The sequence below is a fragment of the Lolium rigidum genome, unplaced genomic scaffold, assembly GCF_022539505.1.
Source record: "Lolium rigidum isolate FL_2022 unplaced genomic scaffold, APGP_CSIRO_Lrig_0.1 contig_24292_1, whole genome shotgun sequence".
Classification (NCBI taxonomy): Eukaryota; Viridiplantae; Streptophyta; class Magnoliopsida; order Poales; family Poaceae; genus Lolium; species Lolium rigidum.
This window is the reverse complement of record NW_025900024.1, coordinates 31778-56615: the sequence shown is the minus strand read 5'-3', so window position 1 is coordinate 56615 and position 24838 is coordinate 31778. Positions and strand designations below refer to the sequence as shown.

Below are 24838 nucleotides of genomic sequence, written 5' to 3'. Positions count from 1 at the left end.
TATGTGGTTCCTTCTCAATAAGGCCATTCTCACAAAAGACAATCTCAAAAAACGTAATTGGCAGGGTTGTTCTAAATGCTGCTTTTGTGATCATGATGAGACAATTCATAATTTATTTTTTGCTTGACCTTTTGCAAAAATATTGTGGTGCATTATCTACATGACTTTCAATATCCATGTGCCTGCAAATATAACTAATCTGTTTGGAAATTAGTTAAATAGGGTTTCAAAGAAAGATAAAGGCCACAGTCGAGTGGGTGTGTGTGTGCCTTGCTTTGGGAAATTTGGAATGTCCGTAACGAGTTTATCTTTAACAAAAAAAAATTCCCATCTTTCATGCAGGTTATTCCTTTGGTTACCCATTGGATCCATATGTGGTCCTATATCCAGCCGGAGGATGTGCGCCAGGACATGGATATTCGGTGCAACCGCTTGGCAATGGTAGCACAGGATTTCTACAGTCGGTGCGGTTGGCGGTCTGACAAGCGGATCACATGAAGATCTTGTGGCGGCTTGTTTTTCTTTTCATTTTTAGATGGCTGGTTCATGTCGAAACTTTGAGTGGTCCATGAATTGTAATGGTTGTGTAATGTAGGATCTTTAATAAAGTTAATAAAATGTTGTATGCATCAATTGATGCAGAGGTTGGGGTTCTCCCCTTATCAAAAAATATGTGAGTCATCCACGAACTTGAAGCATCACCACCCTTGTAGGTTAGAACAAAATGAGTTGCACACAAAAGATGAGGGGAAAACCCTCCAACCAAGGGTGGAAAGTTAGGAATTAAAAAAAGCAAAAATCAAAAGAAAAAAAAGAAAATGCAAAAGTAAACAAATGTGAATGAAAAGGAGAAATAAGGTAGCATTAGTATGAATAAGTGCAATCAAATAAGGGGCGTCCCAAAAAAAAGCAAAATGTGTCAATGAAAAGAAAGAAGCAAAAAAGTGCCAAATAAATATGTTTATATGATAGGGGCATGGTGACATGAGTTGCATATCCCAAAATACCATTGTTTTTTTATTTCTAGTATATTTATCTTATTTCAAAGATTTAGCACATGCTACCTATCAATTCCTTCTGAATAAAAATACTATTCTGACCCAATTTAGAAACAATTCCTTACATAAGCTTTCTTATGGACATACTTTACATATAGTCTTCTTAATTATCCATATTACATAAGCATTTAGCGATATGCGAGTTTTTCTTATTGTCTTACATTAATGAAGTACACGTCATCGAAACATTATGTTATGAGTACTTGCTTTTTTTATTATAAATCATACTAATTTCTGAAACAATGTTCATGAATTTCATATATATCAAGTAACAACAAACTCCAAAGTCCATGTTTAGTTTTTATCACCTTTATGCTCGAGGACGAGGATAGGTTAAGCTTGGGGATGTTGATGCATGTAAAATGCATAAAAGAACGTAGTAGTTTATTATCATATATTCCAACATATTTGCATGTTATAAAATGTTATATTCATGTTTGATTTATGCAGATTTTCCATTGATCCCCTTTCATTGGTTTATAACACTGCATAATAGGAAATCTCTGTTTTGTGTTTTTTTAAGTTTCAGGGACCTTACGGAACTCAAACGGAGCGAGGATTTTTTCGGAGACAATATTTTTCCTAGAGACACAATATGAGAGGAAGAAGAAGTACCGAATGGAGCCCACAAGGCCAGAACGAGCAGAGGTGGGGCGGTCACACCCTAGGCCCTACCACCATGTCTCATTCCCTCCTCGAGCGTCTGCAACCGTCCATTTTGATCTCAAACCACTACATATAGACCCCACAAGGCGTTCTCGGAGGAGATGGTGCGGAAACACAAAAACCACGAAACTAAGGTTGAAACTATGAAGATTGGAGGGGGGAAAACGCTGCCGGAGCCATCCCCGGTTGCATCTCCATCCTTTCCAACATCATCAACAATGTCACCATGACGAAGAGGGAGTAGTCCACCTCTGGACTATGGGTTTGTAGCAGTAGCTTGATATCTCTCTCTTGTGCTATGTTGTTTAGATGACATATGAGCTGCCTATCAAGATTATGGTCATATTTATAATTCCTATGTGGTGAATCTTTTGTTTTATTGGATGATCTATGAGTTCTGAATCTTTATTATGTTCTTGATGTATTAAGAGATTCATATTGTTACCCTGTTCTTTATTACTTGTTGTGATCAAACTTGTATGCAAGCGAATGTGTGGGGGATGGTGTGTATTAGATGGAGTAACATGGTGGTAGTAATGAGTTGTGATAGCAAGCCTCATATCTACTATGGTCTTTACCAATTCTTTTGTTACCTCATAGGGATAAAGTGAATGCATGTGCTATATAATTCTTAGTGACAGCTAATAAGTCTTGTTTAATCTATGGATCATATGCTCGATCTACTGTGTTATGTTTAATTCAAAGTAGCACATTTTTTTTGTTCAAACATCATGTCAAAGTACCTAAAGCTCGGATATTTAATTCTTAAATCTAGATTGCTTGGAGTGTATTCCTTTGTAGTGGAGTATAAGTAAGATGTGTAGTATCATATTTTTATATTAGGACGTGATGCTGATACGTCTCCAACGTATCTATAATTTCTGATGTTCCATGCTTGTTTTATGACAATACCTACATGTTTTGTTCACACTTTATATCGTTTTGATGCATTTTCCGGAACTAACCTATTGACGAGATGCCGAAGTGCCGCTTCTCGTTTTCTGCTGTTTTTGGTTTCAGAAATCCTAGTAAGGAAATATTCTCGGAATCGGACGAAATCAACGCCCAAGATCTTATTTTTCCCGGGAGCTTCCAGAACACCGGAGAGAGACCAGAGGGGAGCATGGGGGGCCCAGACCACAGGGTGGCGCGGCCAAGGGCCTGGGAGCGCCCCCCTATGGTGTGGCCCCACCAGGGCTCCACCGACATCGATTCTTCGCCTATAAGAAGCCCCCTGACCTAAATCTTCGATACGAATAAGCCACGGTACGAGAAAAGTTCCAGAGCCGCCGCCATCGCGAAGCCAAGATATGGGGGACGAGAGTCTCCGTTCCGACACGCCGCCGGGACGGGGAAGTGCCCCGGAAGGCTTCTCCATCGACACCACCGCCATCTCCATAAACGCTCGCTGCTCCCATGATGAGGAGGGAGTAGTTCTCCCTCGAGGCTAAGGGCTGTACCGGTAGCTATGTGGTTAATCTCTCTCTCTGTACTCCAATACAATGATCTTATGAGCTGCCTTACATGATTGAGATCTATATGATGAGCTTTGTATCGCTACTAGTCTATGTGCTACTCATGTGATGTTATTAAAGTAGTCTATTCCTCCTGCATGGTGTAACGGTGACAGTGTGTGCATCGTGTGGTTCTTGTCGTAGATTATGATCATAATCTCTTGTAGGTTATGGAGTTAATTATCGCTGTGATAGTATTGATGTGATCTATTCCCCCTTTCATAGTGTAATGGTGACAGTGTGTATGCTATGTTAGTACTCGGTTTATTTTGCAAAGATCTATTATGCTCTAAGGTTACTTAAATATGAATGCCGAATGTTGTGGCGCTTGTTAACTCCGGCTTGAGGGAGCTCTTGTAGCCCTACACAACGAATGGTGTTTATCATCCAACAAAAGAGTGTATGTAGCACAAATGAGAGAAGTTATTATTTATTATGCGATCAATGTTGAGAGTGTCCACTAGTGAAAGTATGATCCCTAGGCCTTGTTTCCAATACTGCAAACACCGTTTATTTACTGTTCTGTTGCATGTTTACTCGCTGCCATATTTTATTCAGATTGCTATTATCACTCACATACATCCATATTACTTGTATTTCACTATCTCTTCGCCGAACTAGTGCACCTATACATCTGAAAAGTGTATTAGGTGTGTTGGGGACACAAGAGACTTCTTGTATCGTGATTGCAGGGTTGCTTGAGAGGGATATCTTTGACCTCTTCCTCCCTGAGTTCGATAAACCTTGGGTGATCCACTTAAGGTAAAACTTGCTGCTGTTCTACAAACCTCTTCTCTTGAAGGCCCAACACTGTCTACAAGAATAGAAGCACACGTAGACATCAAGCTATTTTCTGGCGCCGTTGCCGGGGAACGAATCAAAATACTCCATCAAGCCCGTCAATCGCCATCAAACCTCCCATGTCAACCACGCGCCAGTTGTGGACAGCAAGCTAGTTTCTGGCGCCGTTACCGGGGAGGAAAGGTAAAAGGCACTCATACTCCGGTCCCAGGTAACTAAGTTATTTTCTGTTGCCGTTGTAAGTGCTCGAAGCTATTTCCTTTAGATCCTGCAATTGCATCTTTTGGTTTCTTGTTTACACTAGTTAGGCATAATGGAAAGTAACAATGAGCTTCTTATTCTATTTCCTGAGTTAAGACATGGATTGTTTGCTGCGAAAATTAAAAAACCTATGGAATCTTAGTATGAACGCTTTGAACACCATTGTTGTTAATGATATGGAAAATTCTAAGCTTGGGGAAGCTGGTTTTGATGAGCATGATATTTTTAGTCCCCCAAGCATTGAGGAAAAAAATTTCTTTGATGATACTTTGCCTCCTATTTATGATGATTATAATGATAGTGGTCTTTTGGTGCCGCCTACTATGGAGAGTAAATTTTATTATGATTATACTATGCCTCCTACACTTGATGAGAATAATAATGATAGCTACTTTGTTGAATTTGCTCCCACTACAACTAATAAAATTGATTATGCTTATGTGGAGAGTAATAATTTTATGCATATGGTTCATGACAAGAATGCTGTATGTGATAGTTATATTGTTGAGTTTGTTCATGATGCTACTGAAAGTTATTATGAGAGAGGGAAACATGGTTATATGCATCTTAATAATATTAAATTTCCCCTCTTTATGTTGAGAATCTTGAAATTGCGCTTGTGTTGCTTTTCTATGCTTACCACTTTGTTCTTCATGAATTTATTTGTGTACAAGATTCCTTTTCATAGGAAGTGGGTTAGGCTTAAATTTGTTTTGAATTTGCTTCTTAATGCTCTCTTTTGCTTCAACTCTTATTTCTTGCGAGTGCATCATTAAAATTGTTGAGCCCATCTTAATGGCTATAAAGAAAGAACTTCTTAGGAGATAACCCATGTGTTTATTTTGCTACTGTATTGTTGAGTCTTGGAAGTTGTTTACTACTGTAGCAACCTCTCATTATCATGTTTTTGTGCCAAGTAAAGTCTCTATGGTAAAGTTGATGCTAGATTTGGATTACTGCGCAGAAATAGTATTGTTGTCTGTCACGAATTTGCGCAGAAGTCTCTGTAGATAACTCAGAAAAATCTGCAAATTTACATGTGTGATCCTCCGATATGTACGCAACTTTCATTAGTTTTGAGTTTTTCCGTTTGAGCAAGTTAAGTGCCCCTGCAAAATTCGTATTTACGGACTGTTCTGTTTTTGACAGATTCTGCCTTTTATTTCGCATTGCCGCTTTTGCTATGTTGAATGAGTTTCTTTGTTCCATTAACTTTCAGAAGCTTTGTGCAATGTCCAGAAGTGTTAAGAATGATTGTTTCACCTCTGAACATGTGAATTTTTATTATGCACTAACCCTCTAATGAGTTTGCTTGAAGTTTGGTGTGGAGGAAGTTTTCAAGGGTCAATAGAAGAGGATGATATACTATGATCAAGAAGAGTGAAAGGTCTAAGCTTGGGGATGCCCCCGTGGTTCATCCCTGCATATTTTAAGAAGACTCAATCATCTAAGCTTGGGGATGCCCAAGGCATCCCCTTCTTCATCGACAACTTATCAGGTCACTTCTAGTGAAACTATATTTTTATTCCGTCACATTTTATGTACTTTACTTGGAGCGTCTGTGTGCTTTTATTTTCGTTTTGTTATTTTCATTCTCTGAATAAATTCATGCTCATGTGGGAGAGAGACACGCTCCGCTTTTTCATATGGAACACTTGTGTTCTTAGTTGTGCTTTTAATGTTCAAGGGCGAAAGTTGATTGCTTCACTTGTTGTTATTTTGTTGGAATCAGAAAATGCTTCATATGGTCTTGAATAATTTGATACTTGGCAATTGTTTTGAGCTCTCATAAATCATGTTTAAGCTCTTGCATCATGTAGTTTAAATCTAGTAGTAGAGAACTACTGTAGAGCTTGTTGAAATTTGGTTTGCATGATTGGTCTCTCTAAGTCTAGATATTTTCTGGTAAAAGTGTTTGAGCAACAAGGAAGACGGTGTAGAGTCTTATAATGCTTGCAATATGTTCTTATGTAAGTTTTGCTGTACCGGTTCATACTTGTGTTTGCTTCAAACAACCTTGCTAGCCAAAGCCTTGTACTGAGAGGAAATGCTTCTCGTGCATCCAAAAACCTTGAGCCAAAACCTATGTCATTTGTGTCCACCATATCTACCTACTATGTGGTATTTCCTGCCATTCCAAGTAAATACTTCATGTGCTACCTTTCAACAATTCAAAAGCTATTATCTCTTATTTGTGTCAATGTTTTATAGCTCATGAGGAAGTATGTGGTGTTTTATCTTTCGATCTTGTCATTTACTTCTGACAAACTTTCACAATGGACTAGTGGTTCATCCGCTTATCCAATAATTTTGCAAAAGGAGCTGGCAATGGGGTTCCCAGCCCCAATTAATTAACTTGCATTAATAATTCTCTTCACATGTTTTGCTCTGATCTATCGATAAGCAACTTAAATTTGCAAATAGACACTCCTCCATGGTATGTGAATGTTGGAAGGCACCCGAGGATTCGGTTAGCCATGGCTTGTGTAAGCAAAAGGTTGGGGGGAGTGTCATCTAATAAATAAAACTAAAGTACATGTGTAAACAAAAGAGAAGAGGGATGATCTACCTTGCTGGTAGAGATAACGTCCTTCATGGGAGCCTCTCTTGAAAGTCTGGTTGATAAGGTAGTTAGAGTACCCATTACCATTCGTTGACAACAACAAACACCTCTCAAAATTTTACTTTTATGCTCTCTATATGATTTCAAAACTTGAAAAGCTCTAGCACATGATTTAATCCCTGCTTCCCCTCTGCGAAGGGCCTATCTTTTACTTTATTGTTGAGTCAGTTTACCCATTTCCTTCCATCTTAGAAGCAAACACTTGTGTCAACTGTGCATTGATTCTTACATACTTGCTTATTTGCATTCATCATATTACTTTGTGTTGACAATATCCATGAGATATGCATGTTGAAAGTTGAAAGCAACTGCTGAAACTTATATCTTCCTTTGTGTTACTTCGATGCCTTTACTTTGAATTTATTGCTTTATGAGTTAACTCTTATGCAAGACTTTTTGATGCCTGTCTTGAAAGTACTATTCATGAAAAGTTTTGCTATATGTTATCTATTTGTTAGCAAACTATAGATCATTGCTTTGAATCACTCCATTCATGTCATATGCTTTACAATAATGTTGATCAAGATTATGATGGTAGCATGTCACTTCAGAAATTATCTGTGTTATCGTTTACCTACTCGAGGGCGAGTAGGAACTAAGCTTGGGGATGCTTGATACGTCTCCAACGTATCTATAATTTCTGATGTTCCATGCTTGTTTTATGACAATACCTACATGTTTTGTTCACACTTTATATCGTTTTGATGCATTTTCCGGAACTAACCTATTGACGAGATGCCGAAGTGCCAGTTCTGTTTTCTGCTGTTTTTGGTTTCAGAAATCCTAGTAAGGAAATATTCTCGAAATCGGACGAAATCAACGCCCAAGATCTTATTTTTCCCGGGAGCTTCCAGAACACCGGAGAGAGACCAGAGGGGAGCCTGGGGGGCCAGACCACAGGGTGGCGCGGCCAAGGGCCTGGGCGCGCCCTCCTATGGTGTGGCCCCACCAGGGCTCCACAGACATCGATTCTTCGCCTATAAGAAGCCCCCTGACCTAAATCTTCGATACGAATAAGCCACGGTACGAGAAAAGTTCCAGAGCCACCGCCATCGCGAAGCCAAGATCTGGGGGACAGGAGTCTCTGTTCCGGCACGCCACCGGAACGGGGAAGTGCCCCCGGAAGGCTTCTCCATCGACACCACCGCCATCTCCATCAACGCTGCTGCTCCCATGATGAGGAGGGAGTAGTTCTCCCTCGAGGCTAAGGATTGTACCGGTAGCTATATGGTTAATCTCTCTCTCTGTACTCCAATACAATGATCTTATGAGCTGCCTTACATGATTGAGATCTATATGATGAGCTTTGTATCGCTACTAGTCTATGTGCTACTCATGTGATGTTATTAAAGTAGTCTATTCCTCCTGCATGGTGTAACGGTGACGAGTGTGTGCATCGTGTGGTTCTTGTCGTAGATTATGATCATAATCTCTTGTAGGTTATGGAGTTAATTATCGCTATGATAGTATTGATGTGATCTATTCCCCCTTTCATAGTGTAATGGTGACAGTGTGTATGCTATGTTAGTACTCGGTTTATTTTGCAAAGATCTATTATGCTCTAAGGTTACTTAAATATGAATGCCGAATGTTGTGGCGCTTGTTAACTCCGGCTTGAGGGAGCTCTTGTAGCCCTACACAACGAATGGTGTTTATCATCCAACAAAAGAGTGTATGTAGCACAAATGAGAGAAGTTATTATTTATTATGCGATCAATGTTGAGAGTGTCCACTAGTGAAAGTATGATCCCTAGGCCTTGTTTCCAATACTGCAAACACCGTTTATTTACTGTTTTGTTGCATGTTTACTCGCTGCCATATTTTATTCAGATTGCTATTACCACTCACATACACCCATATTACTTGTATTTCACTATCTTTTCGCCGAACTAGTGCACCTATACATCTGACAAGTGTATTAGGTGTGTTGGGGACACAAGAGACTTCTTGTATCGTGATTGCAGGGTTGCTTGAGAGGGATATCTTTGACCTCTTCCTCCCTGAGTTCGATAAACCTTGGGTGATCCACTTAAGGGAAAACTTGCTGCTGTTCTACAAACCTCTGCTCTTGGAGGCCCAACACTGTCTACAAGAATAGAAGCACACGTAGACATCAGATGCCCATATGAATGCTAATCAAGACACATAATAAAATCTCATCAATATTTAGTAATATATCGTGTTCCTAATGCCATCACACCATTACGAGAGAGTAGACAAGTGAACCCATGAACCCCAGTCCACTTTTTATCATAAGAAACAACTTTTACTTGCCTTTAAATTTTTAGAATTAACTAATTTCGAAAATACAAAAATATCTTTACTTCTTGCAAATACAACCAAAAACCCAAAAACATCTTTATTTACTTGTTTTAGTTTTTTCTAGTAGTTTATTTATTGTTATTTTACTTTACTAATATCGAAGCCTTGTGCTTGACAACCACACGGTGGAGTTGGGGGCACTATACAAAGACTTTGCTTTGCAGGTTGCTAGACAAGGTTGGAAGAAGTTTCGCATTTGTTCCCCGAGAGTTTGATATAAACCCCGAGTTATCGTTGTGGGAAAATTTTCTCTTGTTGCATCACTCTACACTTGAAGTTCCAACGAATTGACACACTTGATGTAGTGTCATCAGTGGGGAGCGATTGCGTGGGCGAATGAGAGTGGGCGAGGGTTCTTTGCTCTTTTTTTTATGAACATGTGTTTTTCCTTGGAAGATTGTGACTAGGGAGGTGGAGAGAGAGGGGTCTCTAATTATATACGTTCATATAATATTGTCGACGTCTTGTCTTACTGGCCCCACGGATACGCGTACATGTTGCTTCACAGTGCACCTTCTCGAGGGTAAAACTGAGTATAGATAACTAACTAGGGGTAGTACTGGGCAAAACAAAGGATCGGGGTGCACTTGTGCCAAACTTGTGTGAACGATGTAGTATCGCACGCGTCAACATGGTTAGTGTGTAGTCAAATTAGGCACAACTAATTAAAAAAACAAAAAATGGTGGCACGTTCGCATGGAGTTTTGTTATGTGAGCTACCACCTTTGAAAAATAAAAAACATAGAGTAATAAAGTTTTTCCCAAAACCATTACTCAAAATGAGCTACTAGCTATGAAGATGCATGGTGTCCGACCCAATCTCCCTTCCCAAAGTTGGCATCCCAAAACAGTTTGTCTAAATGAGGTCATATTTGGCACACTCGTGCATCTTTGAATTGCAAATAATTTCATGTAGGCCAAGATGAATTGCATTATACAAAACACACATTTTCCATTTTTTAAGTCCCAAAAGTTTGAATTCCTTAGTGTTTTCTATGTTCCTGCCCTTGGTACCTTAGTTGCACTCAGTTTTCTCCGGGATGTAAACTTGTGCTCAGTTTTCCCCTCTCTCGTGTCTCAAGCTCTCACGAAAACTCAAGCTTGGGGCTTGTGCGCTCACCTTGGCTGATGCGCTCTGATTCGTCAAGATCGTTGTCATGCGGATCGTGGCCACTGACCGTTGATTTTCTATGATCTAACGGGCGGGGTCGTGGATGCACACACCCCCTCTCTCTGTCGAGGTACTTCAAATCAATTACAACGAACAAAGGTCCATGTGAGCGCTCGACAAAGAAAGCGGGATCCACCTGTGCCACCACCCCCCCCCCCCTCTCGTATGTTCGTGGACTCCCTAAATAATTTGAATTTTAATATACAATTACTCATAAAAATATAGGATGTTGGAAAAAATCTTACAACAAAATTTGGGAACAAAAATAATCCGAAAAAGGTGGTGCGGAAATAATCCCTAGTCACATAATACATGTTCAATCATCGTCATAATAAACAGGGATAACGGTAAACACATTGAAACGAAGATCATCGTCTATGTGTTCCTTGAACAAGAAGATGGCCATTCCTCGTTCTAGGAGTTGGGCGTCCATAATAACTTGTCCCTAGTTCAAAGCGCTCATTCATCGTAATCTTGACTTGAATAGGACATGCATCGCTGTGCAGCTAATTCTTCAAGTAATTATGAATGTAACCCAGTGAGAAGTACTGAAACAAGAGTAAATCAGTTATCAAAAGTTTAACGACTGTTTATTGGTGAAATGAGATATGAAAATTAAGTATAAATTCCTACCATCCTGCTTTTACCCTCGTGGACATCATAAGAGGTGAGGACGCAGACATGAAACAGTATTGCATGCTTCTACTGGACAAAGCCACATTGTTGTCATAGATAATGTAGCTATCTAAACATGATTCCCCGACGATAGAAGGACCTCCTGATACCTTCAATCCAGATTATGGATGTATTATAGTGGCTTTTTCCTAGAAGATCTAGGTTTAATCGGACATTGGGAATAAATTTCTTTGTGTAAGGTTACGTCATTTGTCGAGACCTTGAGGGTTTGGTTGTCTCTTTGTTACCGGACCTTCAAGCTGAAATTTTTGGTGTTTTTGTTGTATATCAATGGATGGAGATAGGCCAGGTCCTAGGATTCACGTGCAACTATGCATACATATGGGATAAAGAAAATAATAAGCGCAACATGATTCATGTTCAAATAAAGATAAACATTGTGGGTGGTACGTCCTAATCATCTACATCTTTCGCTAGCCACTACGACTGTAGGTTGATCCACTACCACACCTCTGCAGCCCAGGGTGTTAAGCAGTCATTACGTATTTAAACAGACCAAAGCATTACATGTGATGATGTTACCATGATCCCAAGTAGATCCTAGGTCCTCTATTCTACTAATCCCGTCTGTCACTAGCTTTCGATCTAGAGGTTGAAGCACCACTCATCATACACTCTCATTACCTTGATCGATCATCGGATCTTGGGTACATAAAAAAAACTTTAGATCGAGGCAAGAGATGATAAACAAGGACAAATCTTATTCGAACTCAACACAATATTCCCATGTTACAAGATGCACATTAATTCTGCGAGGCTTCACCCGAGCCCGCATCCTGTGAGGACTACTCACTCATAACGAGATCAAAGATCATAAAAATGTAAAACCTGGATTCAATATAAATATCAAATAGTCTTACAATATCGGCAATCGAGGCGATAGAGATTACAAGTAGATGGATATGGCTATGGAGGTGTAGGGATGAACGTGGAGATGGTGATGGCGGCGGCTCAGAGATGGATATCCTCCTCGGATGTGATGGCGTCTGGGACTCTCTCCCTGTTTGCGGCATCTAGGGTCGATTTATATAGGGTCTCTACACGAAAGTTGATAGGGTTGACTTGTTGAGGCGGTGGCACCCAATACGGTGGGAGATACGGGTGCTCTCTGTCTGTATGGTCGCTCAGTAAGCTCTTTGTTGGCTTCCTCCGCGAGGCCTTTGACTTGGGAGTATTGCCAACTTGTTATTCTTCATTGATTAGCCTAGATTTCATCTTTAAATTGCATATTCCTAAAAGAAAATAACTAAAGAGAAGATTTCCACATCGTGGTGGTAATTATGCATTAATAGCAAAGATAGAAAGATATTTTATCAGTTTCTTGACAAATACGAGGTTTAAACATGGAGTATAGATGTTGCACTATGGAGCTATCACCTTAAATGAAAGAGAGAAAAATTAGAGATTATTACATTGTTGCATAGTGGAATTAAATATTACCGTCCAAATGTAACTTTACCCCTTTCAGCCATAATATTATCTTTTTCACTATCAGAGTCAGATCTGTAGTAGATACTACTATAATCAAAGCTGGAATCGACAATGATTTTTTACTTTGCCTGGATTTGGATCCTATAAATGGCATCGAAATATACTTACATACGTACCATCCAACCACATAGATAAATTCAGAAAATAAATGAAATACATTTAGGAATATTCCAAGATTACTTACATATGTATCACACAACCACATAGATAAATTCAGAAAACAAATAAAATACATCTAGGAATATTCGGAGATTATCTCTCCAATACAGTGTAGGTAAGGTAACTAGAAGAAGAAACTTAGCGGGACTTAAGAAAACCTTAGCGCATAATAAACTAGAACTAGACTAATCAATTTAGATCTCCTGCGGCTGCGGTGTGGAAGGGTATCGGCGCGCACCGTGGTCTTGCAAGGTTAGCTGTGGGGGCGGCGTACTCTGGCAAGGAGTGCGATAGCGCCATGTGCTAGGGGGGCTTTCGGTAGCGGGGTTAGTGAGCGACAGAAAGTGCTTTGATTTGTTTTCAGAAAGAGAGATATGAGATTAGTGAGAGTGAAAGAGAAAGAGAAAATGTGCTACGGTTTGTTTCCCAAATCGACTAGGGGCAGGAGGTGAGCGACGGACCCACGCGCCGCGGTCCCTACGTAGACCCACAGGTTTTGGACCCTACGCAGACCTCACGACGTGGCCCCACACGTTAACATAACGGTCAATGTCATTGTCTCGACGGAATTTTTTTCGATAAAGGATGTTTTATTACTTTGATAAGCAATTACATCCAGCCTCTGCATAACCAGGATGCACACAGCTGTTTCAACAGTCCAGAACGAGCATTAAAAGAAAAAAGGCGAAATACATATCGAGACGATAAACTATATAACGCCTAAGGCAAGTGTGGAGCTTCAATCCGTAGACTATGCTGCCACCCATGTCGGGAAAAAGTATCCCTCGCCGTAGCCTCCAACCGTGTACAGACCTCCGTAAATAGGTCTTGGTTCTCCGCCCGCTGAAGAGGTAACCATGAACGGAGAATACATGTACATCTGTAGATGACCTGCAACAAGGAACAGTTTTTATCGTTAAAAATCTTGTCATTTCTACATAGCCATAGCGCCCAGATAACTGCAAGCGCCCTCACCCTAAGAAGCAACTTAAACCTTGCATCAACACCATGAAGCCAATTGCCAAAGACATTTGCCACACTAGTCGGGGGATACAGGGTAGACGCTACTTGGATGACTGACCATATAGATTTCGCAAAACTACACTGGAAGAAAAGGTGTTTGATGGTTTCGTCGTGATGACAGAAAACACACCGTGTATTTCCGTGCCAATTCCGCTTAACAAGATTATCTTTAGTAAGGATAACTCCTCGACGAAGGTACCATCCAAAAATCTTGATTTTTAATGGTATCTTCATCTTCCAAATTTTCTTATTGTTATCAACCGGTAAATCAGAATGGAGGATTGCATTGTATAAAGATTTAACTGAGAAAGAACCATCTACATGAAGATTCCATCTAAATTCATCCGGTTCAGGGGATAATTGAATATCACCCAACCGTTGAACTAGAGTATTCCATGTTGTTAGCCTTTGTCCAAGTAAAACCCGTCTGAACGTCACATTCGGAGGTGAGGTAGCCATGACGGTAGCAATGGTATCACCTTTGCGACGAACAATACTATACAAAGCAGGATATTGTTCACTCAGGGAAGCATTGTCCAACCAAACATCTTCCCAGAAACGTATCTGTGCTCCATTCTTAATAGAAAAAGTACCATGACGAAAGAAAATGTTTTTCGTTGCCATGAGACCAGCCTAGAAGTGAGAGTCCCCGGGTTTCCAAACCACTTGGGAGAGCGTCTTCGAGCCAATATACTTTCTCCGGAGAATAGTTTGCCAAGTCCCGTTCTCGATAAGAAGCTTAAAAAGCCATTTACCTAGCAGAGCAGAATTCTTAACCTCCAGGTCATGAATTCCAAGTCCGCCCGATCTTTGGGACTACACACTATACTCCATTTAACCAATCGATACTTCTTTTCTCGCTGTCCCCTTGCCAAAAGAATGCGGATCGATAATAATCGAGTTTATGCAGAATTCCTTTGGGCAGAAGGAAGAATGATAACATATACAGTATCATATTTGTTAGTACCGCGTTAATGAGTACCAGTCTTCCTCCTATGGACAGCAATTTGCCTTTCCAACTACTAAGGCGTTTCTGTAATCTTTCTTCCACAATCTTCCATTCAGCAATGGTAAGTCTCCGATAGTGAATCGGGATACCCAAATACCGAATAGGGAAATGGCCTTGCCCGCAACCAAACAACTCTGTATACTGAGTCATATCGTTTTGGGCATCGCCGAAACAGAACAATTCACTCTTATGGAAGTTAATTTTCAATCCCGACAATTGCTCGAATGCTGCTAAAATTAATTTTAGATTACGAGCTTTTTCAAGATTATGATCCATAAAAAGAATTGTTTCGTCGGCATATTGAAGGATAGATAAACCCCCATCAACCAAATGTGGGATCACACCTTCAATTTGACCATCAGACTTGGCACGCTCTATGAGTATTGCCAGGCATATCCGCTACAATGTTGAATAACATTGGTGATAGCGGATCGCCTTGGCGTAACCCCTTTCGTGTCTGGAAATAGTGGCCGGTGTCGTCATTGACCCTAATTGCCACGCTACCTCCATATACAAAATCGTAAATTAGAGCACGCCACTCGGGAGAAAAACCTTTCATCCTCAGTGTCTGTTGTAGGAAAGACCATTTGACCTTATCATAAGCCTTTTCGAAATCCAATTTTAAAATGACCCCACTAAGTTTCTTGGAATGCATCTCATGTACCGTCTCATGCAGAACTGCCACTCCATCAAGGATATTCCTTCCTTGCATGAAAGCAGTCTGAGAAGGTTGTACAACATGATCTGCGACCGTATTCGATCTAATGGTGGTCACTTTCGTGAAAATTTTGAAACCGACGTTTAAGAGGCAAATAGGTCTATATTGTTGAATCCTTTACTGCCTCATTAACCTTCGGTAACAAAATTACTTCACCAAAATTTAGACGAAATAGTTCTAGTTGTCCTGTGTGAAGGTCACTGAACAAATCTAGAAGATCCAATTTGATAGTATCCCAGAACGTTTGATAAAACTCCGCTGGGAAACCATCTGGACCTGGTGCTTTATTGCACTCCAATTGGAAAATTGCTTTCTTAACCTCATCCTCAGAATAAGGCGCAGTTAAGAGGCCATTTTCCTCTGGAGAAACTTGGGTTATATCGTCCGTGCGGTCCTCATTAAGGGAGAAAGAACTTTCCTCCGGAGGCCCAAACAGATCCTTATAGTAATTAGTAATGTAAGATTTGAGCTGATCGTGCCCTTCAATAACCCCTTCATCTTGGATGAGAGAATGAATACGTTTTTTCCGATTCCTTCCATTGGCTAAGCCATGAAAATATCGTGTATTCGAATCCCCTTCCAAAATGAATTTGGCCTTTGATCGTTGATACCATTTGAGTTCCTCTTCGCGAAGAAGGCTCGCTATCTGCGCATTGGATTGATTCTTAAGGTCAATCTCTTGCGTGGATAACGGTCTCACTTCCGCTAGGGCATCTAGGTCATCGATCACTTGTGAAAGGCGAATCTTTTCTTTCTTAAGAATACCAGCCGTATGGGCAGCCCAACCCGTGAGATGTTTACGCATAGCGCGCATTTTATTATTCCATCTCGTCATCGGATTGTTTCCCCTAACTGGTCTTTCCCACACCCTCTTAACCATCTCGTGAAATCCATCACGTTGTAGCCAACCTAGTTCAAATTTGAACGGCCGTTTACAAACCTGACGTGGATTCCCAGTGGTTAAGAGAATGGGAGCGTGGTCAGACAGTTTTTCAATACGCTCTAGGGCGCGGACGGACACCATGGGATATTGATTCTCCCATTCGGTGTCCATCAACACACGATCTAGTTTCTCGTATGTTGGCTCGGGCAAGTCTGTTGGCCCAAGTAAGCTGTCGACCGGACATAAAAACCTCTCTTAAGTCCAAGCTATCGATGACGACATTAAACAAGAAAGGCCAATGTCCATCAAAAGGGCCTTTACTCTTCTCATGAGTAAATCTCATCAAATTAAAATCCCCGCCGATTAAAATCGGATGCGGATTATCCTTTGTGAGATTTACCAACTCACGAAGAAAGTCGGCCTTAAAAGCGTCTTGGGCAGCACCATACACAGCAACCAGACTCCAAATGAAACCGTGCGCTTTGTTACTGGATATCGAGTTTGATGTGGTACTCTCCATCTGAACTAGCAAGAACAGTCATTGTGTCTATGCGGATGCCAAGTAAAATGCCCCCAGACCTACCACGAGGCGGACGAGAAAACCACTGAAAGTTAATCCCGCCTGACAATCGGTCGAGAAAACTTTGTGAGAAATTTCGTCTGCCCGTCTCCGATATTGCAATAAAATCTAAATCATAATCTCTACAACCATCGGCAATGTGAGAATGTTTAGCCAAGTCTCCAAGACCTCTGCTATTCCGAAACATGCCAATCATCGAGAAACTTTTGTAGATTTAGTATTTTTGCCATATCTACGAGACTTCTTACCGGCGGAAGATCGGGAACCACGTGCGGAAGCTTTTAGATCATAAATTGAACTAAGCTCCGAGTGTTCCAAATCGACCTCGATAAGAGTACCAATAATAGACGAGAGGAGCTGACCATCTAAGATGTCCTCCGCTCCATCATCGTCATCAACAGGGGTTTCCAGCCCAGTGGAGTCATTCGGAGCAACCGTTAAACGGTCAAGCTCCGTCTGTCTCAACACATCGGCAGAACCCGAAACCTCGTCAGGTCTAGTACCCAACGAAACTCCCAAACTGATCAAATTAGAAGAAATGCGAGAATCTGAAAAAGACGTGAAAGACTTGGATGAATGTGTCGTACCTGCCGTATCCAAGTTCTTCTCCGCCTTACGTCGCATGGCTCTCTGCATGGCGTCCTCATCGGTAGGTCCCGCCCCATCCTCCGAAAGCGCGTACCTCCCACTCCTCCTCAAAGTCGGCTGAACGACCGGAGGAGGGACGGTAGGGGGAGGATGTTGCGGAGCGGGGATCGGTGAAGTAGAGCTCGGGCGTGGCGAAGAAGTGGTCGAAGCAGGGACGGTCGACGAAGCGGGTGAAGAGGTAGGTGATGCAGGGGTAAGAGGCGATGAAGCCCCCCGCACCGACCCCGACCTCGACAACCCACCGGCTGCTGGAGTAGGAGGCGTAGACGATGGGGCATCAGCCGACCCCAAAGGGTCCAGGCCATGCCCCAGCCCCTGCGTCCCCACCACCTGTGGGGATGGAGCGGTCTCCCGAGGTGCGTCCGAGTCCCGCTGTCCGTCGACGTAGGCCACGCCACGGCGTGGCTGTGCGTCCACCGAAGGAGAGGCAGCCGCAGCGACCCCCCTCCCTGTGTCAAAGCCACGCGACGGCCGAGGCGACGAGACGACGGTGGGCGTGCATGGCGCGGCCTCCACTGAGGCCGCTCCCCCCCCGCGCCTCGTCCTGGTGGCGCAGCAGCGCGGCGTCGCTCGCCGCCTCCTCCTCCAGGACCGGTCCATGCGGCAGCAGGCCGCCAGGTGGTGGTGAGGGCGGCGGAGCCCTCGAGGTCAGCTCCACCGCCTCCACCCTCGAGGCTGGAGATGGCTGCGATGCCCCTGGAGGCACGAAGCTCGACGACGGAGAAGAAGCCGGCCTAGTCCGACCCTGCATGAAAGTCCGAACACGAGAAGGTGAAGGAGTCCGAGATGTCCGTGATGGAGAAGCAACTAGATGCGGTGTCTGGGACCGTGCCCTCGCCACTATCTCTCGTCCTCTATCGGTCACCGGTGAGTGATTAAAAGGAGTCAGAGCCCGCTGTGCACCCGTCGCCGAAGATGTACCAGTCATGTGCGTAGGAGGGCAGGTATCCACCTCCATGTTCGCCGTCCCTGGTGTAGCCTCCGCTGAACCATCCTCTAGTCGCTTCTCCTCCGCACCATAGGAATCATCAGTATCCTCTCCATCTTTCCAGAAGAAAGGCCAAAATCGTGAGTCGGGCTCGAAACCATCCGCCTCCTTCCGAAACCGAAATCTGTAGCCACTGAGGTGAAGTAAAGCAACCACCTCCAAATAGCCACGTTTATCTCTCGAGAGCACCGAAACATCCCGCATAGCCACCAAAATGCGAACAATCCCCTGACTGCGAAGAGTATATAAGTCCACATCAAGAGTAGAACCAATGAGAGTCCCAACAGCCCATAGCCCAAGAAAGTGCTTCACAGAATTCGGCACACCCTCAACATGCACCCAAACTGGCTTCATAACAAAGGCCGGAGCAATATCCTGGTGTTCCCAGGTAGAGACAAGAACCTGTGCCTGAACCTTGGGCACACTCATCTGCATGCCGTCTATCCTCGCCAAATCATCATGTGTAGGAACTACAACAAGAAAGGCCTTCTCCCCATGTGGAGACGCCTCCCATCTCCAGGCGGGATTCCCAGGACACATACGTGCAAGGAGGCTCTGAATATCCGCCGCCGTGACTGTCCCCTCACCAGACACCTGAACCAAAGCAGTGGGTGTACTAGAGGCAATCAACTGAGGCTTATACACCGAGTCAGGGAGCTGCAGGTCAAGAGTAGCATCATTACCGCAACCAACAAAAAAGCTCATGGGCTTCGGAACCTTCAGAACGGGGCATCTAACGGTCGGATGGTCCCCAGAATCACAAACCAAACAATAATGCAGGACCTTGCAGTTCTTAGTAGTATGAGTATTCACATCGCATTTCCAACATCGACCCACCTTCTTCTGTTTCACTGGTGCAACAGGAGCTGGAGCAACTGTAAGAATCTGCTGAGGTGCAGCAGCCATACCTTGCGGTGCGATTACAGCTGGCTGTCCCATAGCCTCCGGGGTGGGCTGCCCAAGAGGAGCGGCAGTCTCCGGACCCACAACGGCCACCGCCTTCTTCTTCCGCCTTTTCTTCCCTTGACCAGGCTGAGCAGGCGGTTGCTGTTGAGGTGGTGGCAGCCGAGTCCGCGGCTGCGTAGGGGCGACCTGTGGCAAAGGTATCCGCGGCATGTACTGCTGCCCCACTTGCGGATACCGATAGTACCGTCCCGAGAAAACTGCTGGTAAGATTGCTGCGGAGTTACGTATCGCAACGGAGGAGCGGGTGCGCGGGTAGGCGGACGAAACCCCATATTTGGCCGCGGTGCAGGGGCAGGCTGCGGCGGCATTGGGGCGTCGGCCGGCCATCCTTGGAAACCTGGCGGGCCAAGGTACGTCGCAGCGCCGGCGACAGGGGGCGCACCTGGCCGCACTGCAGCAGGCGTGGGCGCCGCAGCCCCTTGAGCCAACGTCGATGCCCCGGGCGGCACCGTCGGCCGCGACGGGCCGGACATGGCGGCGCAGCCTCGGCCTCCCGCGACCACCTGCGTGAAGGAGCGGGTTGGGAGTGACGGAGGCGGGGAGGAACGGTCGCGCGCTGCCGAAGGTTGGAGATGTTCGTTGGCGGCGGCGGCGACGTGGCGAAGAGAAGCAGCGGCGACGACGGCAGAAGTACGAGACGAGGAGATCACGCGATCGTGACTTCCTCCACGATATCGTGCCGCGCGTTGGAGGCCCTTCACTGCATGTGCAAACCCGGCCCACCTCTGCTGTGGCCCACCTGCACGATCCGAAGATCCCGCGTCCGGAGGCAGGAACCGAGGCGCGATCACCGCTTCGTCCGCGGACTGCGCCAGCGAGGTCGCCACCTCCGCCGGCGTCCTCTTCTCCGCCCGCCCATCCTCGACCCACTCGTCGACCAACGAAAAAGCTCCTCTCTCGCCCGGCAGCGACTCGACGAAGAAGTCTCCTAGAACCGCCGGCGGCGTGACCCGTCTCGGCGGCAAAGGACCCTTCCACGCCTTCAGCCGCACCGGGGCCTTGGACAGCCGCAGACACGACGGAGAAGAAGACGCCGGTCGACGAACCTCCTCCCGAACAGATGATCTTGGCGGCGAGGAAGATCTTGCCCTCGCTGCGGTCGGCCTTGACTCGGTCTTCTCCCAAACACGGGATTCCGCCGTAGGATAGCCAATACGAGACCAGAAATCTCCGAGCAACTCGTCGCCGATGAGGACAGCTGCGGTATCCGGCGGTGGAACACGTGGTTCATCAGCCAGACCGCGCCATGCCACCTCCTCCGCCACAGAAAGCTCCTCTTCGCCTCCCGAGATCTCACCGAGAAGATCAAAACGCGAACCAGGGCTCGAAGGAATGAGTATAACTAATGAACGAGGGGCAAAAAATAGAAATCCCATAAAACAACAATATTGCTTGGGAACATCAAACAACCTGCATGGTGAGTACCTTTCCTCACAAAGTAGATGATCTATGTTAGTGCTCTCCTAGAGAAATCCATGGAGGAGGGTGCTTCTTCTAGGTGTCGACACGGGCTACTACTGAGGTCCCGAGGCCTCTACAGCGCGCCGTGGAGCAGCATCACATGTCGATGTTGATCGAGATCCAAATGGTCGAGGTGCAGCGGAGGGAATGACGGGGTGGTGAGCGGCGCGGTTGCTCGACGTGCAGTGCAGAGGCAGCTGCCGGCCGTGTGATGCAAGGAGTCGACGACGTTGGTTGGATATGGAGTGTTTAGTTTACCTTCACAACTTGAGTGAAAGAATTGTGAAAAGGTGACGTGCGTCGGTGCTGATAGCACGTGGCGAGACGAACCCGGGAGAGCACAACGTACTGGGCTCGAAGTGGAATGGCAGGGCAGCGAACGTACGGGCGCGCGAGCTCGGCGTCCAGACCGAGCAAAACTTCCGGGTGGGAGGAGAGAGAGAGAAGGAAACTTTGAAAGGATCCGTGATTGCAGGGGGTAGGGGGCTCCTCTGGATGGGGGCACCACGTGCGGCATTGTGGAGGAGGACGCGGAGGGGACGAGGCGGAGCCGGAGGTCACGGTGCTAGGTCGGCGGCGGGGAAACGGAAAGACGAGGACGGGGAGGCGCGCCACGACGGTGAGGGTGGAGGACGCCGGCGAGGGCAGGGGCCTGCCGCCGCCGTCGCCGGCGACGGGGCCGCACGCCGGCGGCAGGTCGCGCGCGCCGCGGCGGCAGGGCGAGACCATCGCCAAGGGCCACAAGAACTATGAGCTTATGCTCAACCTCCAGCTCGGCATCAGGTATGCAATACTTAGAAATTTGCGTTTGGCTTTGGGCATCTGACGTTTATGAACGCCGATCGGATCATCCTGGTCCCACGGTTGTCTGAAAGTTCTCAAGAATTTCAACGTTCATTGGCATATGGCTCTCTATTTCCCCCTCCTCCTCTAGAAACTGTTTGCATGCATAGAAAGCATGAGACTTCCGTTTATATCCACCTAATGCATATTCATCTTTGGTTGTTTTGAAAAGGAGGCAGGATTCTTCCCCTTCCATAGCAATTAAAAAAAAGGAACAATGTGCAAAAATGCAGCTGGGTGAGCCTAATGCATGTTCTTGTAACTGGTGAATATGAACCAGTGCTGTCTAATTTGATGGCCGCTAGACAGAGGATTTTTTATGATCTGCCATTACATTCAAATTGCACAAGGGATTGCACCATTTAGGCATTCGACCAAAAAACAAAGCTTTGGATGTGCCTGGATCAAAGTTTGAGGTGGTCGTCGTGTCGAAGCTTCCGGACTAATTTAATCTCATCCATATGATTTTCAGCAGGACAGTTCACCCATGGAAAATCATGTTATACTGCATTTCATTCTCAACTAACGGTAGTGGATCATAATAGTACAAGTGATTCAGCCATCTGTTGTGGATAACTCGCGATAATGTAGCTGAACATCATGTCTTTCTAACATTTGAAAATATAAATTTGTTCATGTGCTTATCATCCTGTCTGGGGAACAGACACGCTGTAGGAAAACAAGGCCCTATTACGCTTGATCTCAGGTCATCAGCTTTTGACCCAAAGGAGAAAGTATGGACAAGGTTCCCTCCAGAAGGCTCAAAGTACACCCCTCCTCACAGTTCTTGCGATTTCAAATGGAAAGATTACTGCCCGCAAGTATTCCGGTTGGTCATCATTGCAATGTCTAACTTCTGTGTTATGCCTTCATCATAGTTTATCTATTCTCATTGGCAAGTTCTCATGTAATTTTTTGTAAACTGAACCAACAGGACATTGCGCAAGTTATTCAAGGTTGATGCAGCAGATTATATGTTATCTCTTTGTGGCGACCAAGCTCTCCGGGAGCTCTCATCCCCTGGCAAGAGTGGAAGCTTCTTTTATCTCACAAGCAATGATCAGTACATGATAAAGACTATGAAGAAAGCTGAAGTAAAGGTTTGTGCCTACTGATTATATCTCTCTAAATGCTTTCTGAACTTCAAATACAACCAATGGTTTTATACAGAACGTATGGAGCACTCTTTTATCATGTAGATATTTCTGAAGATGCTTCGAGCTTACTACAATCATGTCCGGTCATTCGAGAACACTCTGGTCACCAAATTTTTTGGTCTTCATTGTGTCAAGTTAGCTGGAGCTAACCAAAAGAAGGTCAGGGCTTAAAAGATATTTGGTTTTCATGCTACAGTTAATTTATTTATATATATTGTTGCTAATCTTGTAATTTATGCCTGATCATCTCTTTGATGTACTACCCAGGTTCGTTTTGTCATAATGGGAAATCTGTTCTGTTCTGATCACTTTATCCATAGGAGATTTGATCTGAAAGGCTCATCCCTTGGACGTACGACTGACAAGCCACAGACAGAAATCGACGAGTATACTATTTTAAAAGACCTTGATCTTAATTTTATATTTAGATTGCAAAAACACTGGTACCAAGAGTTCCAAAGGTGGGTGAGGCTAGTCTCTGTCAGAAATCATCACAATTTTATCTTCCAAGTTAATTTAGAAGTTCAATTTGTTGAAGCAGACAAGTCGACAAGGACTGCGATTTTCTCGAGCAGGAAAACATTATGGATTACAGTCTTTTGGTTGGTGTACATTTTAGAGACAAAAGAGTTATAATGACTGAAGGTTAGTTTAAAATATATAAAATATTTTAACAACTTTAGCATTGTTGATGTATACCTTACAAACGTCATTGTTTGAAGGTTCCTTTGATAGTGATAGCAGCAGAGGATCATCACCCCACCTATCGCCTCACCTGTCTAGAGGAGATATTGATCCAAACAGGTGAAATAAGAGCTCTTATTCGCAATACTTGTAGGCCACATCCTTTGGTCCATTTATGCATTATTCTAATTTATTATTACACTTGTGCCTCACTAAAAATTATTGATACTCCCCAGTGTGTTTGTCTGGTATGTCCATGCAGACCCCATGAGGATTAAACGTTACATGTAGCCATACTTGTTTGCACCCTATCATTTGTCCATTCCTTTCATATGTGCTGACTGAGTTGGATTTCACTGTATACGTGCTCAATAGCATAGGAGCAGGTACTAATATATAGCCACTCATATAGTAAATAGTGATGGAGATATATGATGTTTATCAAGGACAAATAGCTTTCCTTTCTAAATGCAAAGAAATAATAGCCAGAAATTGGTTTATACCAATATAACCCCCTTTAATACTATAAAACTGATTTATATGTATGTCTGTATTCCTATCCATGCCTTGTATGTTCTAACATAAGTACATAACAATAAAGAATATTATTTTGATGGACAGGATGTGCACGATAAGGCTCGGGTCGAATATGCCAACAAAAGCCGAACTAACAGTACGGAGGACTGACTGTGAACCGCAGCTTATTGGTGAGCCTACCGGGGAGTTCTACGACGTCATATTGTACTTCGGGATTATAGACATACTTCAAGATTATGATATCAGCAAAAAGCTTGAGCATGCATACAAGTCTTTCCAGTACGACCCGACATCAATCTCGGCAGTAGATCCAAAACAGTATTCCAGGCGCTTTAAAGATTTTGTGTACAAAGCGTTCCAAGAAGACAACATCTGAGAACACATTTGAAACTGGAGAGCTACAAGGACATGGATTTATGCGTTGAACTGTCAAAAACATGATGCTGCTCATGACGCAGCAGGGTTTGATGCCTCTACATGTACTGTTGTATATCATGAGTCAGCAGACTCCACTGGATGAGAAGCTTCAGAAATCAGGATAATCATAAACCCTGCTTGCGAAAAGATTCCAAGGAAAAT

General features: G+C 44.0%; 1 protein-coding gene across 1 annotated transcript; it reads left to right on the top strand.

Moving 5' to 3' along the window:
* The first annotated feature begins 21660 nt into the window (after nt 1–21660).
* LOC124680682 (phosphatidylinositol 4-phosphate 5-kinase 4-like) lies at nt 21661–24635 on the top strand. The gene is made up of 8 exons (XM_047215744.1): nt 21661–21821; nt 22546–22710; nt 22816–22981; nt 23081–23197; nt 23306–23499; nt 23580–23683; nt 23761–23842; nt 24344–24635. The coding sequence occupies exons 1-8, from the start codon at nt 21796–21798 to the stop codon at nt 24633–24635; spliced, it is 1146 nt and encodes a 381-aa protein (XP_047071700.1). The 5' UTR covers nt 21661–21795.
* Nucleotides 24636–24838: the final 203 nt, after the last annotated feature.